Source organism: Hyla sarda, chromosome 3, assembly GCF_029499605.1.
Source record: "Hyla sarda isolate aHylSar1 chromosome 3, aHylSar1.hap1, whole genome shotgun sequence".
In the NCBI taxonomy this organism is placed as follows: domain Eukaryota; kingdom Metazoa; phylum Chordata; class Amphibia; order Anura; family Hylidae; genus Hyla; species Hyla sarda.
In genome coordinates, this window is record NC_079191.1 from 155,699,832 (window position 1) to 155,717,567 (window position 17,736).

General features: G+C 40.1%; 1 protein-coding gene across 7 annotated transcripts in view; it reads left to right on the plus strand.

The window, feature by feature from the left end:
- The window catches only part of ATP11B (ATPase phospholipid transporting 11B (putative)), a 162,058-nt gene that overhangs the window by 87,945 nt on the left and 56,377 nt on the right, over positions 1-17,736 (plus strand). For all 7 annotated transcript variants that reach the window (XM_056565292.1, XM_056565291.1, XM_056565293.1 and 4 more), the window contains 6 exons: positions 103-253; positions 5,059-5,256; positions 9,545-9,703; positions 12,365-12,540; positions 13,686-13,754; positions 15,108-15,181. In XM_056565292.1, coding sequence (XP_056421267.1) covers positions 103-253; positions 5,059-5,256; positions 9,545-9,703; positions 12,365-12,540; positions 13,686-13,754; positions 15,108-15,181 — 827 coding nt within the window. The remainder of the gene's footprint in view (positions 1-102; positions 254-5,058; positions 5,257-9,544; positions 9,704-12,364; positions 12,541-13,685; positions 13,755-15,107; positions 15,182-17,736) is intronic.

The following is a 17,736-nucleotide window of genomic DNA, read 5'->3' on the forward strand; positions in this document are numbered from 1 at the left end:
CTGACAGTGCCCATTTAAATGTTAATAACCTTATGCTTTTTATTTTGTACCTAGTTTATAGATAACATTACTCAATATTTCATCAGTCATTTTCTTACCCAGATCCATGAACACCTTCTTGCTTGTGTACTTGATTATTCTCCTATTTGAAGCTATTCTCAGCACAATCTTGAAATATGCATGGCAAGCAGAAGAAAAATGGGATGAACCATGGTATAACCGAAAAACTGAACGCGATAGAAATAGTAGTAAGGTATGTAAAAACAGTTATGTTAATGTGCGTTTTCATGAGACCATTGAAACCTTAATTTATTCAATGCTGATAAGTAGAGATAGAGATGAGCGAACTTACAGTAAATTCGATTCGTCACGAACTTCTCGGCTCGGCAGTTGATGACTTATCCTGTATAAATTAGTTCAGCCTTCAGGTGCTCCGGTGGTCTGGAAAAGGTGGATACATTCCTAGGAAAGAGTCTCCTAGGACTGTATCCACCTTTTCCAGCCCACCGGAGCACCTGAAAGCTGAACTAATTTATACAGGAAAAGACATCAACTGCCGAGCCGAGAAGTTTGTGACGAATCAAATTTACTGTAAGTTCGCTCATCTCTACTGATAAGGAATGAACCTATTGAGTATTTGAAATATGCACCCTACAGTTTTCCATATGTTAAGCAGTTACTATTGGAGGGGCAGTGGAATCACTGCCTAAGAATACAGTGATCTCATAACTATATTTCTGATGCATTCATTGATAACTCCTCATATTCAAACACTAAAACATTTTATTGTGCTTTTAAGGCTAGTAGGATGAGTGGACTAGTATGTCCATGTAAGGGCAGCATTGTCAGGTAGGTGACCCATGCACTTTTAAATGTGGTATTCCCACAATTTAAAGCTATTTCTTATCCATACAACAGGGGATAACTGGGTGATTGGTGGAAGTCTGACCACTGGGACCCACGTCGATCACCAGAATAAGGCTAAGTTTCCACTTGTTTTTTTTTCTGGCAGTTTTTGAGCCAAAGCCAGAAATGTATTCAAAAGGAATTGGAAATATAAAGGAAGGACTTACACTTCTCCTCCCTTATGGATCCACTTCTGACTTTGGCTCAAAAACTGCAGTGGCAGTATTCCAAAAACTGCCAGAAAAAAAAATAAGTAGAAGCTTAGCCTAAAGAAAAAATATCCCCTGCAATAAAAAGGAGCAGAACATGCATGTGTGGCCAGTGCTTTATTAATTGTCTATGGAGCGGCACTTGCCAATTGCCGCTGTGATAAATAAGACAATGGCTTCTCCTACACCAACCTTTCCTTTTTTTCCCTCCATTTTCGTGATCAATGGGGGTCCCTTTAAATTGTATTTACATGTGGAGAACACATTCTATTCAGACCAAAATATAAGCAATAAGGTCATGTTAAATGACCTTAGTATTTTACTACAAATTAAAATCTGCCCAGTGACTACAAGCTGCTCCATACACAGAGAGAGATGAAGTCCATTTTCGAGACTGCGGTGCATCTCAGCAGTCCGATAAGGGGATACGCTTTAGAGTAGTGGAGTAAATTTGGTCATTGAACAGTAATCAATCAAACAAACCTTTACTCATCTCCAGTGTCCAGTGCCTCCGATACCTCACTCCAGTCCCCGGCCACGATCCTCTTTATGTCAGAAATCAGGATGCTCTGGCCCGAAGTGACATCTGGACCCAGAGTGTCACACTGCAAACAGTCAATTGCCCAAGGTGGGACATAGATTGGCTGAAGGGCAGTATGACACTCGTGGCCCTTACGCCACTATGGGTCCAAGCATCACAATTTCTCGGAGGAAAAGGCCTCAGCTGGAACCGGAGTAAAGGTTATCACTCTGAGCTGGATAATCCCTTTAAAACAACTTAACATTGCAAGATTGCTGAAAATGGAAGTAATAGGTTTAAATGAGCTTTGTAAATACAGATTGTTCCACATGAAAAGCAAAAGCTTTGAAAGAAAAAATGAATTTATTCCAATTTTTCAATAGTATAACCATCCTGTAGGGGATAAGCTTTAAAGTAGTGGAGTACCAAAGGAGTTTGAATAGAGGAGCCCTTTTCTTTGTCTCGCACCTAGCTGCTGGAATTTGTGAACAGCTGGTTTATTCACTGCCCGCACTACCACCATGATCCAGGTGTCAGCCTGCAATGTAGTCATATGGAAGCGATCAGGACTTGTAGGTACCTAATAAGCTGCAGATACAGTGTGCTCTGGGGCATTTACAGTGGGGATCAAATGTTTGGGCACCCCAGGTAAAAAAAAAATTATTAATGTGCTTAAAGAAGCCAAGGAAAGATGGAAAAATCTCCAAAAGGCATCAAATTACAGATGAGACATTCTTATAATGTGTAAACAAAAGTTAGATTTTATTTCCATCATTTATGCTTTCAAAATACCAGTTTGGGCACCCTGCAGAATTTATAGCATGCACTTCCCCCTTTGCAAAGCTGAGACCTGCCAGTGTCATGTATTGTTCTCAATCATCATCTGGGAAGACTAAATGATGTCAATCTCAAAGGTTTTAAATGCCCAGACTCATCTGACCTTGCCCCAACAATCAGCACCATGGGTTCTTCTAAGCAGTTGTCTAGAAATCTGAAACTGAAAATAGTTGATGCTCACAAAGCTGGAGAAGGCTATAAGACGATAGCAAAACATTTTCAGATGTCAATATCCTCTGTTCAGAATGTAATTAAGAAATGGCAGTCATCAGGAACAGTGGAAGTTAAAGCAAGATCTGGAAGACCAAGAAAAATATCAGACAGAACAGCTCGCAGGATTGTGAGAAAAACTATTCAAAACCCACGTTTGACTGCACAATCCCTCCAGAAAGATCTGGCAGACACTGGAGTTGTGGTACACTAGTCCACTATAAAGAGATACTTGTACAAATATGGTCTTCATGGAAGAGTCATCAGAGGAAAACCTCTTCTGCGTCCTCACCACAAAAATCTGCGTTTGAACTTTGTAAATGAACATATAGACAAGCCTGATGCATTTTGGAAACAAGTTCTGTGGACCAATGAGGTTAAAATTGAACTTTTTGGCCGGAATAAGCAAAGGTACGTTTGGAGAAGAAAGGGAACAGAATTTAATGAAAAGAACCTCTGTCCAACTGTTATGCATGGGGGTGGATCAATCATGCTTTGGGGTTGTATTGCAGCCAGTGGCACAGGGAACATCTCACGAGTAGAAGGAAAAATGGATTAAAAAAAATGTCAGCAAATTTTGGATGCTAACTTGATGCCATCTGTGAAAAAGCTGAAGTTAAAGAGAGGATGGCTTCTACAAAGGGATAATGATCCTAAACACACCTCGAAATCCACGGGGGATTACATCAAGAGGCATAAACTGAAGGTTTTGCCATGGCCTTCACAATCTCCTGACCTCAACATAATTGAAAATCTATGGATAGACCTTAAAAGAGCAGTGCGTGATAGACAGCCCAGAAATCTCAAAGAACTGGAAGACACTTGTAAGGAAGAACGGGCAAAGACACCTCAAACAAGAATTGAAAGAGAAAAAAGTAGAGTTGGATCCAGCTTCAGTAGCGATAAAACCGTCTTTATTCAAAGGACATGCAAGGAACAGCAGAGGTTACGCGTTTCAAGCGCCAAGCGCTCTTAGTCATACTGTATGTATGTATGAATAAGAGCGCTTTTCGCTTGAAACGCGTAACCTCTGCTGTTCCTTGCATGTCCTTTGAATAAAGACGGTTTTATCGCTACTGAAGCTGGATCCAACTCTACTTTTTTCTCTACATTCTCGGTGTTGTCCAGCACCTGGATCCGTGCTCCGTTTGTCCAGGCGGGGTGAGCTGGTTTGGACTTTCTGTTTCAAGAATTGAAAGACTCTTGGCTGGCTACAAAAAGCGTTTACAAGCTGTGATACTTGCCAAAGGGGGCAGTATAAGATATTAACTCTGCAGTGAGCCCAAACTTTTGCAGCTGCCATTTTTTTTTCTGTTATTTTTGAAAGTGTAAATGATGGAAATAAAATCTAACTTTTGTTGACATATTATGAGAATGTCTAATCTGTAATTTGATGCCTTTTGGAGATTTTTCCATCTTTCCTTGGCTTCTTTATGCGCATTAATACAAATTTTTACCCGGGGTGCCCAAACTTTTGATCCCCACTGTATTAAAGGAGATCTGTAGTGCTCTGACATTATCCCCTATCTATCCCCTATATAGAGATACATGGAGGGGGCGTGCCAGCTGCCGCATCATGCAGGGACTGAACGCCCCCTTTCCTGTACATTGCCAAGCCTCCGTACAGGAGATTGCGGGGGGGCCCCAGCGCTCGGACCCCTCGCGATCTATAACTTATCCCCTATCCTTTGGATAGAGGATATATTCAGAGCACCACAGATCTCCTTTAAGTTTCCTAGGTGCTAAAAAAAAGTAAAGGCTCCTCTATTCAAAATGTATCTGGACAAAGGGACCTAAATAATCTATCAAAGACGAGCCTCACAGCTGCCTGCTCTATGAACGTTGCACCCACGCCTCTATTACATATTCATGCCCTCCTCTTAGTCACCACACTAAACACATCCCCTATTATAATAAAGTGCCCGCCCTCTGATGGATTGCTGAATTAGAGGAACTACAAAGCTCTATATCTCAAAAAAGGGGGGAAGGGGCGGGGAGAGTTTAACATACTGTAGAAACGTATGAGATCAGCTTCCCTAAGCGTTCTTATGAATCAAGAATCTCACTAACTTGGGGGTGACTACGTGTGAAGAGTAGGGTACATTATAGCCTCAATAGCTATGGCTCTTATAATTGTAGTATAAGAACCATAATTATGTTCATGTAAATGTTCATCCATATGATTGCATAGATTTTTTTTAGTCACTAGTTTTAAGCAGTTTATAAAATAGTAATCTGTTAATGCAGCACTGAGTTTTCTTTTGCCCATTTATTATAAAATTCTTAGAATTGTGAAGTAATGAGATTTATTTTTGTAAAACCTTTTTAAAAATAATTTGTGTTTTCAATAATATAGATGTTTTCCTTTTTTTCTAGATTCTTAAATTCATTTCAGATTTCCTGGCATTTCTAGTGCTTTATAATTTTATCATCCCTATTTCACTTTATGTGACTGTGGAAATGCAGAAATTCCTGGGGTCCTTTTTTATTGGTTGGGACCTTGATCTATATCATGAAGAAAGCGATCAGCGAGCCCAGGTTAATACATCTGACCTGAATGAAGAGCTTGGGCAGGTAATGCGTTTTTGCAATTAAGCTGTATGTACCATTTACTTTTATCTTGATTTTATATTTAGAATCCCCACAGATTATACAATGTATGCACTTTTGTGTTTCTTTTCTTACAATACATTGTTGTTGTTTTTTTTAACCTTTTTTTCATTTTACTTTCACAGCTTTTTTTGTTATCTGGGAGTCCTTGTTCATAAATCAACTTTAACCCCTTCCAGACCTATGATTTACCGTTATGTCATGGGTTGTGTGAGGGGAACATAACGCGGGTCAGATCTGCGTCATAACCAGCAGATCCCCACTGCTATCAGCAGCTGACATCTGCAGATAATGACGGCATGGGAGCTGGCTCTTATATCCGTCATTGAAACATTAAATGCTATTAAGCCCTTGGGTCTAGGGGACACATCTGCAGCTCCGTGATCTAATCGTGGGCTGCAGATGGGTTGAAGGGGAAGAAAAAAAAAATCCTCCCCCTAATAAATATTCATCACCCCCCTTTTCCCATGGTTCAAATAAAACACTGTAAAGAATTAAAATTCTTCCAAGAGAGAAAAAATGAGGATGGCACTCACCAGGCTTCTGCTGTAAAACGTTGCTTTTATTCGTGATGCTGTACAAAGTGCATAGTGCAGCTAGATCCACAGCGGGCGGTGACGCCGGGACCTCTCTCTGGGGAGCAACGTTTTACAGCAGAAGCCTGGTGAGTGCCATCCTAATTTTTTTCTCTCTTGGAAGCATTGTATGGAAGCGATTTTGTGCTATCTAGGATAGAGCACCACCTGAGCTGCATCACTCCTGCCGAAAGATCGTAGGCTGTTACACAAACAGATCTATTTGTATGTAGTGCCAGATAATCTGCATCTCACTTTGCACAAAGAATTAAAATAATAAACATATTTGGTATCGCCGCTTTCGTAATTATCTGAACAATTAAATTATGATGATCCTGATGCTGCATGGTGGAAAAAATCCAGGTCCCAAAATTGCTGATTTTTGGTCACATCGCATCCCAGAATAAACGTAATAAAAAGTGATCAAAAAGTAATATATATGCAAAAGTGGTACCATTAACAACTACAGCTCATGGCGCAAAAATAAACCCTAAAATAGTTCCGTAGGTGGAAAAATGAAAAAGTTATAGGGGTCAAAGCATGGCATTAATTATTTTTTTTATCCAAGTTTCAACAAAACTTAACCCAAGTTTGGTATCATTGAAATCGTACTGATCCATAGAATAAAGATAGCATGTCAGGTTTATCGTATTGTGAACCCTGAAAAACCTATTGCCCCTTCAAAATTGTGCAGTTCCATATTTTTTTTATTTTGCCTATATATATATATATATATATATATATATATATATATATATGTTTTTCTGGCTCTGTAATACTTTATATGATAAAAAAAAGTGAGCCAATGAAAAGTACAACTTGTCCCGCAAATAAGAATCCCTAATACAACTTTGTCAGTGGTAAAATAAAAAAGTTGAGGGTCTTCGAATGTGAGGAGCAAAATAAAGTGAGCCAAAAAAAAATTGCTGGGTCATGAAGGGGTTAAAGCAGCTGATATTGTGATTTCTGCTTACATCCTTTAGCTCTAGATCACTGCCAAGAGGATTAAAGGGGTACTCCGCTGCTCAGCGTTTGAAAAAAAAAACTGTTCCGAACGCTGGAGCCGGAGCTCGTGATGTCATAGCCCTGCCCACTCATGACATCATGCCCATATGGCAGGGGGCGTGACAGCCGACACGCTCCTCCCATAGACTTGCATTGAGGGGGGGGCGGGGGGGCTATGACATCACGAGCTGCCAGCTCCAGCATTCGGAACAGTTTGTTCCAAACGCTGAGCAGCGGAGTACCCCTTTAACCTCTTAAGGACGCAGGGCGTACCTGTACGCCCTGCACCCGTTCCCGGTGTTTAAAACAGGGTCACGCCGTGACCCTGCATCACACCGGGTCAGGACCCTGGGCTAATAGCGCACAGCGCAGATCGCGGAAAAATAAATAAGTATATAGGGGTCAGAAGATGACAATTTTAAACGTATACATTTTCCTGCATGTAGTTATGATTTTTTTCAGAAATACAACAAAATCAAACCTATATAAGTAGGGTATCATTTTAACCTTATGGACCTACAGAATAATAAGGTGTCATTCTTGCCAAAAAAAATGCACTGTGTAGAAACGGAAGCCCCCAAAAATTACAAAAGGAAATTTTTTCTTCAATTTTGTCGCACAATGATTTTTTTTTCCGTTTCGCCGTGGATTTTTTGGTAAAATGACTAATGTCACTGCAAAGTAGAATTGGTGGTGCAAAAAATAAGCCATCATATGGATATTTTAGGTGCAAAATTGAAAGCGTTATGATTTTTAAAAGGTGATGAGGAAAAAATGCAAAAACGGAAAAACGCTGAGCACTGTTCTCTCTGAATTGGAGCTGAATGCGCCAATACTGCAGTAAAATTCATAGATGATGTTACTTTGGCAGGAATAGCAGTTATAAGGTGCCTTCAGTGTTCCAGCCACACTTTAGGCTGAGCTGCTTGTTCTGTAAAAAGGATTTACGGATAGATTACTTAGTTCTGTGCCACCATTCTTCTTAAAAGCAGTACGGGCACCATGCCACACCTGCTAGCCACTGGTTGACAGTTTTCTGCCTTTACACAGATGCCAATTGGAAAGGTGGGCGAAGGGATCAGGTCCTCATGAGTTAAAAGGTCTATTGAGTATATAGCGCAGTGGACTAATGCGCAGCGTCCTCGATATTCATGAGGGTATCAATTTAACAGCTGCACCAAACGATGTAAGCGATAGTTTGTTCTGTTCAGTGTCTGCCACTAGATTATGCTGCCCTCAGATATGACAGCATAAACCTAGTGACAGATTCTTTAAAGGAGTTATCCAGGATTAGAAAACCAGAGCTGATTTCTTCATCTGATTGTCCTCAGGTTGTGTGTGGACTTACAGCTTGGCCCCATTCACTACACTGGAACTGAGCTGTAATATCACACACAACCTGAGGACAACCAGCTGAAGAAATTAAAATTTAGTTTGGTTTTACTAATCCTGGATAACTCTTTAGGGGCCTTGGCTTATATTCGGGTCGGCTCATACTCTAGTATATACGGTAACTGGTCCCATTCATGTCACTTGGCTTTTTTTAAAATCTCCACTGTTCTCTGCTATTGTCCGTTGCGTTGAATTTGCTTTATTTTTGAGCAGAGAAAAGACGAGCATGCAGGATTTTTTTTTCCGTCATAAATAATGAATGTAGTAATTTAACATTGAAGTCTATGGTGACGCAAGAAACTCTGTTATACTACCGTACTTTATTTTTATCCGTAATTTCATCTGTTATTCCTACTAGCATGCTCTATAAATAAAGAAAATAGAAATGGTTCGAAAATAACTGACATTAAAGGGGTATTCCAAGAAAAAACATTTCATCAACTGGCTCCAGAAAGTTAAACAGTTTTGTAAATTACTTCTATTAAAAAATCTTAATCCTTCCAGTACTTATCAGCTGCTGAAGTTGAGTTGTTCTTTTCTGTCTGACAACAGTGCTCTCTGCTAACACCTCTGTCTGTCTTAGGAACTGTTCAGAGTAGCAGCAAATCCCCATAGCAAACCTCTCCTGCTCTGGACAGAGGAGTCAAAAGAGAGCACTGTTGTCAGACCGAAAAGAACAACTCGACTTCAGCAGCTGATAAGTACTGGAAGGATTAAGATTTTTTAATAGAAGTAATTTTCAAATCTGTTTAACTTTCTGTAGCCAGTTGACATGATGAAAAAAAAATTTTCTTTTTTCATGGAATACCCCTTTAACAGAGAGAAACGGATGTTTTAACAGAGTATAGTGTAGATAGAAGGGAAGATTTATCAAAACCTGTCCAGAGGAAAAGTTGCCCATAGCAACCAATCGGATTTCTTCTTTCATTCTTAAAGAGGCCTGTGAAAAATGAAAGAAGCGATCTGATTGGTTGCTATGGGCAGCTCAGAAACGTTTCCTCTGGACAGGTTTTGATAAATCTCCCCCAGAGTGTTTTGCCAAGTTGTGGGAATCTAGTATGCTGCTTAATACAGTTCTGTGTTGCAGACCTAAGGATGCACTTTTTCAAAACCTGTTAAAAATAAATAAATATGCATTTTTCCTTCCTTTTCCTCAGTTGAAGCTTAAAGGAAATCTGTCATCAGTGTCACCTGCACTAACTTTAAATTAGTTTTTTTGCTGTTCAAAAACTTTTATAATGTTTGTAAAGATTTTTCTTTCTATCTCTTCCTTCTCACAGATAGAATATGTATTTACAGACAAAACCGGCACATTGACTGAAAATGAAATGCAGTTTAGAGAATGTTCTGTTAATGGAATCAAGTACCAAGAGATCAATGGGAAACTTGTTCCTGAAGGAGTGACCGTAGATTATGTTGATGGATCCCCTACCAGCTTGGTAAGGAAAATGCTTGTAGACTATGCAATAGACTTTCACTGGACAATATCCAAACCAGTGTCAGCTCTTAGTGAACATGTCGCTATGTCCATGCTGCTTCTGTCTACGGAGAGATAAGCCAATCAGGACTGGGCCCCCAATGACTCCTGAGTGCAGTTTCTGGCCGCACTTATAGCCATGATTACTCTAAAACGGCACAGTCGGTTGTCACTGTAATAAGGAAGTCTTGCAGTTTTAGTCCTGTCAGTTTGGGGCAGCACGGTGGCTTACTGGTTAGCACTGTTACCTTGCAGCGCTGGGGTCTTGGGCTCAAACCCCACCAAGGACAATACAGTGATTCCTCAACTTACAATGGGCTCAACATACAATAGTTTCAACATACAATGGTCTTTTCTGGACCATTGTAACTTGAAACCAGACTCAACATACAATGCTACAGACAGTCCAGATCTGTGAAACATGTCACAACTGGAAGAACTGACCAATCAGAATGTGCATTTTACTGGTAAATCGCCTGTATTACTGAAGTGCATGCACTGACTGTTGTCTGGTAGCGCCCCCTACAGTACAGGAAGGAACTACAAGTTCTGTATTACTCCTTCCCTGTGCCATGGTTAGCTGCTCCTTTGGACTGTACTGTATAGGACCCTGAAGAAGCTCCTGTCCTCTAAATAAACCATATTTTCCCAACCAGGGTGCCTCCAGCTGTTGCAAAACTACCACTCCCAGCATGCCCGGACAGCCAACGGCTGTCCGGGCATGCTGGGAGTTGTAGTTTTGCAACAGCTGGAGTCACCCTGGTTGGGAAACACCGACATAGACAGTGATTACAGCTCCCAGCAGATCTTTCTTACTTTCATATGTAAGGATTTGCTTTATCTGTATTAGTTATCTACTTATTTTTCTTTAAAGGGGTTATCCAGGAAAAAACTTTTTTTTTTTTTATATTAACTGGTTCCAGAAAGTTAAACAGATTTGTAAATTACTTCTATTAAAAAATCTTAATCCTTTCGGTACTTATGAGCTGCTGAAGTTGAGTTGTTCTTTTCTGTCTAAGTGTTCTCTGATGACACGTGACTCGGGAACCGCCCAGTTTAGAAGCAAATCCCCATAGCAAACCTCTTCTAAACTGGGCTGTTCCTGAGACATGTGTCATCAGAGAGCACTTAGACAGAAAAGAACAACTCAACTTCAGAAGCTCATAAGTACTAAAAGAATTAAGATTTTTTAATAGAAGTAATTTACAAATCTGTTTAACTTTCTGGATCCAGATAATATATAAAAAAATTTTTTTTTTCCTGGATAACCCCTTTAATCCTCATTAGAGATGAGCGAACTTACAGTAAATTCGATTCGTCACGAACTTCTGGGCTCGGCAGTTGATGACTTATCCTGCATAAATTAGTTCAGCTTTCAGGTGCTCCCGTGGGCTGGAAAAGGTGGATACAGTCCTAGGAGACTCTTTCCTAGGACTGTATCCACCTTTTCCAGCCCACCGGAGCACCTGAAAGCTGAACTAATTTATGCAGGAAAAGACATCAACTGCCGAGCCGAGAAGTTTGTGACTAATCAAATTTACTGTAAGTTCGCTCATCTCTAATCCTCACCTTTTCCTATTTTTGGATGACTTTTTGGGGCTTCAGAACCAATTACCAGCTTTCCATAGAGTTCTGGTCTCAACATACAATGGTCGTCCTGGAACCAATTAATATTGTAACTTGAGGGACCACTGTATCTGCAAAGAGTTTGTATGTTCTCTCTGTGTTTGCTTGGGTTTCCTCCGGGTACTCCGGTTTCCTCCCATGCTTTACAACATACTGATAGGTTTAGATTGTGAGCCCCAATGGACAGGGACCAATTTGTATGTACAGCACTGCGCAATTTGTGTGCGCTAAATAGTCATTGGTCATCTTTAAACTATATATTAGTAAAGTGAAAGTATTTCCAGCTCGCTACGTAATTTCATATAACTAGGCTATGCATCACTTTTAGATTGGTAGAAGTCCAAAGATAGTGAGAATAAAGGGAATGCAGTATTGCTGTAGCACTTTATTCCTTTTTTCTCTCCAGTGACACAAACTGTGCAGGGAAATGCAGCATGACCCCATTTAGACACATAGGGACGGATTCTATTCGCTTCACAGCCCGGTAACATTGCTGTGCAGGGGAAAACTAAGACGGGGGGGGTACAGTATTCCATTAGGGCTGTGAAGGTGCTAGAGGTCAGACCCCCACCAATCTACTAAGAGATGAAGTCGTTGAGTGCTATGGTCGGCCAAACTACCCTGAGTATTTAGCTTGATCAGACTTATCTAACACTCTGATGTCATAATCTAATACTCTGATGATATGAAAAATTCTAATGTCTTTCCGATTGCCTTCAGCTAGACTATTTACGACAGCAAGTATATTGATGTTTATGAGAGACCACAAGCTGGTAAAAATGTCTGCTTGCAGTCTTCTGACAGGTGCTGTTTTGCAGAATTGTTCCCGTTACTGATATTTAGGCTTTTAATGGGCTCTAGAAGTTGTTTCACTTCAGTTTTCTTTTCTCTTGAGAATACAGTTGTGAACCATTTCCTTTATAGATGGCTTTTGTATTGCAGATTTTCTAAAAGAATATACATGTATAAACATATAATTTGTTTTTAAATTCATCAGACTTTAGAAGAAGAACTTTTCTTCAAAGCAGTCTCCCTATGCCACACGGTACAAATAAGTTATGACCAGCCAGATGGATGTGTTGATGGGCTACGATTCTCCAATGGAATATCCTCACAACTGGAGTATTATGCGTCATCACCTGATGAAAAAGCATTGGTTGAAGCTTCCAGAAGGTGAATTGTTTTTGTATTGAAAAGGTTTTACAGATTTAGGATTTGTTAGCTCTGTACAATACTGAGAGCATATAAATGGGCCCTGTTAGATTCAAAAACTTACTTACTTACCTACTGATTAAAACTTTTGTAATTGTTGTTCAGAATTTTTTTTAATATTTAATAAAATCCCACCAATAGGGGTCCCCATATCTACTGGCACTAACCAGTTCTGCAGCAGTATCGGGCTTGTCCATGATGCACGGACAAGAGATGACTCATGGACACAGTGTTAGAAATCCTACCCCCCCCCAACCGGAGAGGATTTCTAACACTGTGAGCTAATGAAAAGAGGTATTTTATATAATCAATATAGGTGATAGATGCATAAAAATTAGATGTACATGATCAGGATTAGGTATTAAGTAACATATTTTTTTATTTTGTGGGATCTGACAGGTACGCTTCAATCTGAGCATGGTCTCCCCACCCTTCTAAATATGTACAGTATGTAGCTGTCACATACTGCCTATTGTTTGCACTGTACAGGTGTACTGTACACTGTGCTGAGAGCTAGAGGGAAAAGCGGTTTCGTTCCCGTGACGTTGGAAGGAGAGGATTTGTTTTAGAGAGAGATGATTGGAAAGTGCTCTTATTCTCTAGGCCAGTGGTCTTCAACTTGCGGACCTCCAGATGTTGCAAAACTACAACTCCCAGCATGCCCGGACAGCCATCGGCTGTCCGGGCATGCTGGGAGTTGTAGTTTTGAAACATCTAGAGGTCCGCAGTTTGAAGACCACTGCTCTAGGCTGTTCCTTGCTGCATGTACTTCTCTGCACACACTGAACAATAACTAAATGCATGTAGTACACTCCCTGATACAGGAGATTCTGCAGCCTGTATCTGTCCATATACTGGACTTGTATGTATTACTTCTACAAGAAAATGCTTCCAATATGTAGAGAAGCGCAATACAACCACACTTGGAGTACCTACAGCCTCATAATTGAACACAACTCTTATTAAAAATCTCTTTTCATAGTTTTTGGCAAAGAGCTGTATCATCTTATTACTCTTTTCGTTTCAATTTCTTAATTTATGTGAAATGTAATATTTTATGTTTTTATAAAAGAATAATGACCATTTTAATTTACTTTTGACCATAGAATGGGTGTTGCATTTTCTGGTGCTAATGGAGAAATTATGGAAATCAAAATCCATGGCAAACTTGAAAGGTAACCATCTTAATATTAAAAAGATTAGAGGCAGTTGAATGAAAAATAAAGTTGTTCAGGCTGAATTATGAATGGTTGTATATTGAGCTAATTTTCCCCCTTATCCCCAACCAACTTTTTTTTTTAGGGCAGGGTCACAAGGGGCGCGGGAAATCTGTCACTACGAGTGAACACACAGAGCTACCCAGCTGCAGCCGGGAGCACGCTCTGCAGTCCTTCTGTTACTGCTATGGGTGCATCCGCATCGTGACCCTGCTCTTAAAGGGGTATTCCAGGCCAAAACTTTTTTTTATATATCAACTGCAGAAAGTTAAACAGATTTGTAAATTACTTCTATTAAAAAAATCTTAATCCTTGCAATAGTTAATAGCTTCTGAAGTTGAGTTGTTGTTTTCTGTCTAACTGCTCTCTGATGACTCACGTCCCGGGAGCTGTGCAGTTCCTATGGGGATATTCTCCCATCATGCATAGCTCCCGGGACGGGACATCATCATTAAGCAGTTAGACAGAAAACTTCAGAAGCTAATAACTATTGGAAGGATTAAGATTTTTAAATAGAAGTAAATTACAAATCTGTTTAACTTTCCGGAGCCAGTTGATATATATATATAAAAAAAGGTTTTGCCTGGAATACCCCTTTAATACGAATATTCTTCTTGCAACACTACAGGTTAATTTATCAAGACTAAATAATCTCCCTACCAGCGTGCAGACTTGCTGGATTTATGTAGAGGCACACACGTCTACAAAGATCCAGAGAGCCTGTGCGCTCCTGCTGAAATCTCAGCCAGCTCAGCTCATTTCAACAGCAGTTTTCGCTTGCTATAAGTATAATCGGTCATAAATTTGGCAAGGGGGTGACCACACCACCCTTGACCCGAAACCACACCAATTATGCGTACACATCTCAAAACTGCGAATAATCTCACAATTTTTTTTTTTAACACAGCAGATCTTGCTCAAAAATTTAGCAAATCCTGCTGGGTCCCCCCACAATCTCCTGAATGGGACCCAGCTCTCTGAGAGGAGCACGAGCTGCAGATGGCACACACTTTATTTCTTCTCTATGGGAGCACTGAAGAGACTCGAATGCTGGAAATCTCCAGCGCTCCCATAGAAATGAATTCTTCTCTCAGAGATCCAGGTCCCATTCAAGAGATCTCACGGGGTCTCGGCAGTCGGACCCCTGTGATAAGACACTTATTCCATATGGATAGGCGGTAAGTTGTTGTTCACCTGACCACCCCTTTAAATTTAGGGTGTGATTTGAAATATGTTAGCAAAACAAGAAATGTTGTATTCTTTTGTTCTGTTTGTACAATATAAATGTAATAATGCTTTATTACTTTTAAGGTACAAGCTTCTCCATGTTTTGGAATTTGATGCTAATCGACGTAGGATGAGTGTCATTGTTGAGAGTCCCTCAGGTAAGTTTACTCACAGACTTTAAAGGCTGTGGACACCATTGAGATGGACATTTTTACATAGGTTAGTGGTTACCTTGAATAAAAAATATAAAAAAAAGTTTCCTTCCATCTTTCCATGATTCCTTTCTTTTTAGACTCCCTATTGTGCAGCCTGCTTTTTATTTATTTATTTTCACGCCCCAGATATGCAGTTTAGAACCTGTTCCTTGTTTTAGTCCATACTCACAAGTGTGTTCCTTTTAGTAATTCATACTGGATAGGAAGTCTGTGTAGGGGGAGGGGAGGTGGAATGTATCATTGGTTTTACCCTTTTTTTGTGTTAAGTCACAAATCATGTACTATTTCAAGCAAATAACTTAAATGTAGTGTAGCACGGTTAGATTTTTGCAGTGGTTGGTGTATGTCACAAAACGCCAACATTTTTGCGCACTCTCACACCAGCCCAGACCATAAAAGAAGTGTGCCTACTTCTAAGCTACTTTGCTATTTATGAAGAACGTGAACTTCTTTGAATACAGTGGGGGAGTAAAGTTGACGTACGCTTAGGTAAATTGGAGTATAAATAACTTGATTTGCATAAACAATATAAATTCTCCCCTGTGTATCCAGATGCTGCTGCCTTCACTATCTCACATGTACTAGTATAGCTTAGTTCTGCAGATTCCTTTTAAAGGGGTACTCCAAAAAATGTTTTCAAATCAACTGGTGCCAGTAAGGTAAACAGATTTGTAAGTTAATTCTATTTAAAAATCTTAATCCTTCCAGTATCAGCTGCTGAATGCTGCAGAGGAAGTTAAGTTCTCTCCAGTCTGACCACAATTCCCTCTGCTGACACTTCTGTTTGTGTCAGGAACTGTCCAAAGAAGAAGAAAATCCCCACAGTGAACCTTTCCTGCTCTGGACAGTTCCTGACATGACAGAGGTGTCAGCAGAAAGCACTGTGGTCAGACTGGAAAGAACTGCACAACTTTCTCTGTAGTATACAGCAGCTGATAAGTACTGAAAGGCTTAAAGGAATACTCCAGTGGGAAACATTATTATTATTTTTAAATCAACTTGTGCCAGAAAGATAAACAGATTTGTAAATTACGTCCATTTAAAAATCTTAATCCTTCCACTACTTATCAGCTGCTGTATGCTCCAGAGGAAGTTCTTTTATTTTTGAGTTTCTTTTCTGTCTGACCACAGTGCTCTCTGCTGACACCTCTGTCCATGTCAGGAAATATCCAGAGCAGGATAGGTTTGCTTATGGGGATTTTCTCCTGCTCTGGACAGTTCCTGAAATGGACAGAGGTGTCAGCAGAGCGCACGGTGGTCAGACAGAAAAGAAACTCAAAAAGAAAAGAACTTCCTCTGGAACATACAGCAGCTGATAAGTACTGGAAGGATTAAGATTTTTAAATAGAAGTCATTTTCAAAGCTGTTTAACTTTCTGGCACCAGTTGATTTAAAAAAAATATATATATATTTTCCACTGGAGTACCCCTTTAAATGGTACCTGTCATCATCAATGAAATGTAATATATTATAGATTAGCCTATTTGAATAACTTTTCTAATATACTTTTCACTACATTTTTGTAACTTTTTGTTAAATTAACCCCTAAGGCTGTTTCCACTCTTTTTTTTTTTTTTTTTTTTCTGGCAGTCATTGAAAAATTGCCACTGCAGTTTTTGAGCCAAAGCCAGAAGTGTATTCAAAAGGAATAGGACATATAATGGAAGGACTTATACTTCTCCTCCCTTATGGATCCACTTCTGACTGGCTCAAAAACTGCAGTGACAGTTTTCCAAAAACTGCCAGAAAAAAAAAGTGGAAACTTAGCCTAAATGTTTGGCCACCAGGGGTCCTCCATCTGATCCTGCTTGCTGTGCTGTTTGCACATTGTCTCCTGCAGCAGCCTGGCAGAGACAAAAGTCAGGAAATGCAGGTGTGACCGCAGCTCAGCACAGTGTATAGAGTTGAATATTTCTGCTCCCTTTTCCCTTGAGCTGAGCTAGAATTTAGAGCAGGGTTGCCCAACCAGGATGCCTCTGGCTGTTGCCAAACTACAACTCCCTGCAAGCCTGGACAGCCAAAGGCTAGGAGTTGTAGTTTTGCAATAGCTGGAGGCACCCTGGTTGGAAAACACTGCTCATGATGCCTTCCGTGCACAATGCTGAACATTGTGCCAAACATTGTGCTGTATATTTCTGCTCCCTTTTGCAGCTGCTGGGCAGAGCTCAAGGACTGTAGAGTTCAGTGAGAGTTCAGAGCTAAAGGGGGGGGGGGGTGTTTAAAGCTCATCACACACTGAACTGCTCTAGTTTTTATGTTCAGAGCAGCATAGCAGAGAGAGGGAGGAAGTTCTCCCCTGCAGGACTAAATGTTTGCCTGCTGGGGAATGCCCTTTTCCAGTGTCTGTAGAGCTGACTAAAACTGAGCAGAATATACAGCACAATATCAAGATAGAAGGCTAAAATAATAATTATGAAGGCAGGTGGTGGTTTATCATGATGGGGAAGTGATCTGGGAGGATTAAAAATGTTATCAAGATCATGACAGGTATTATTTAA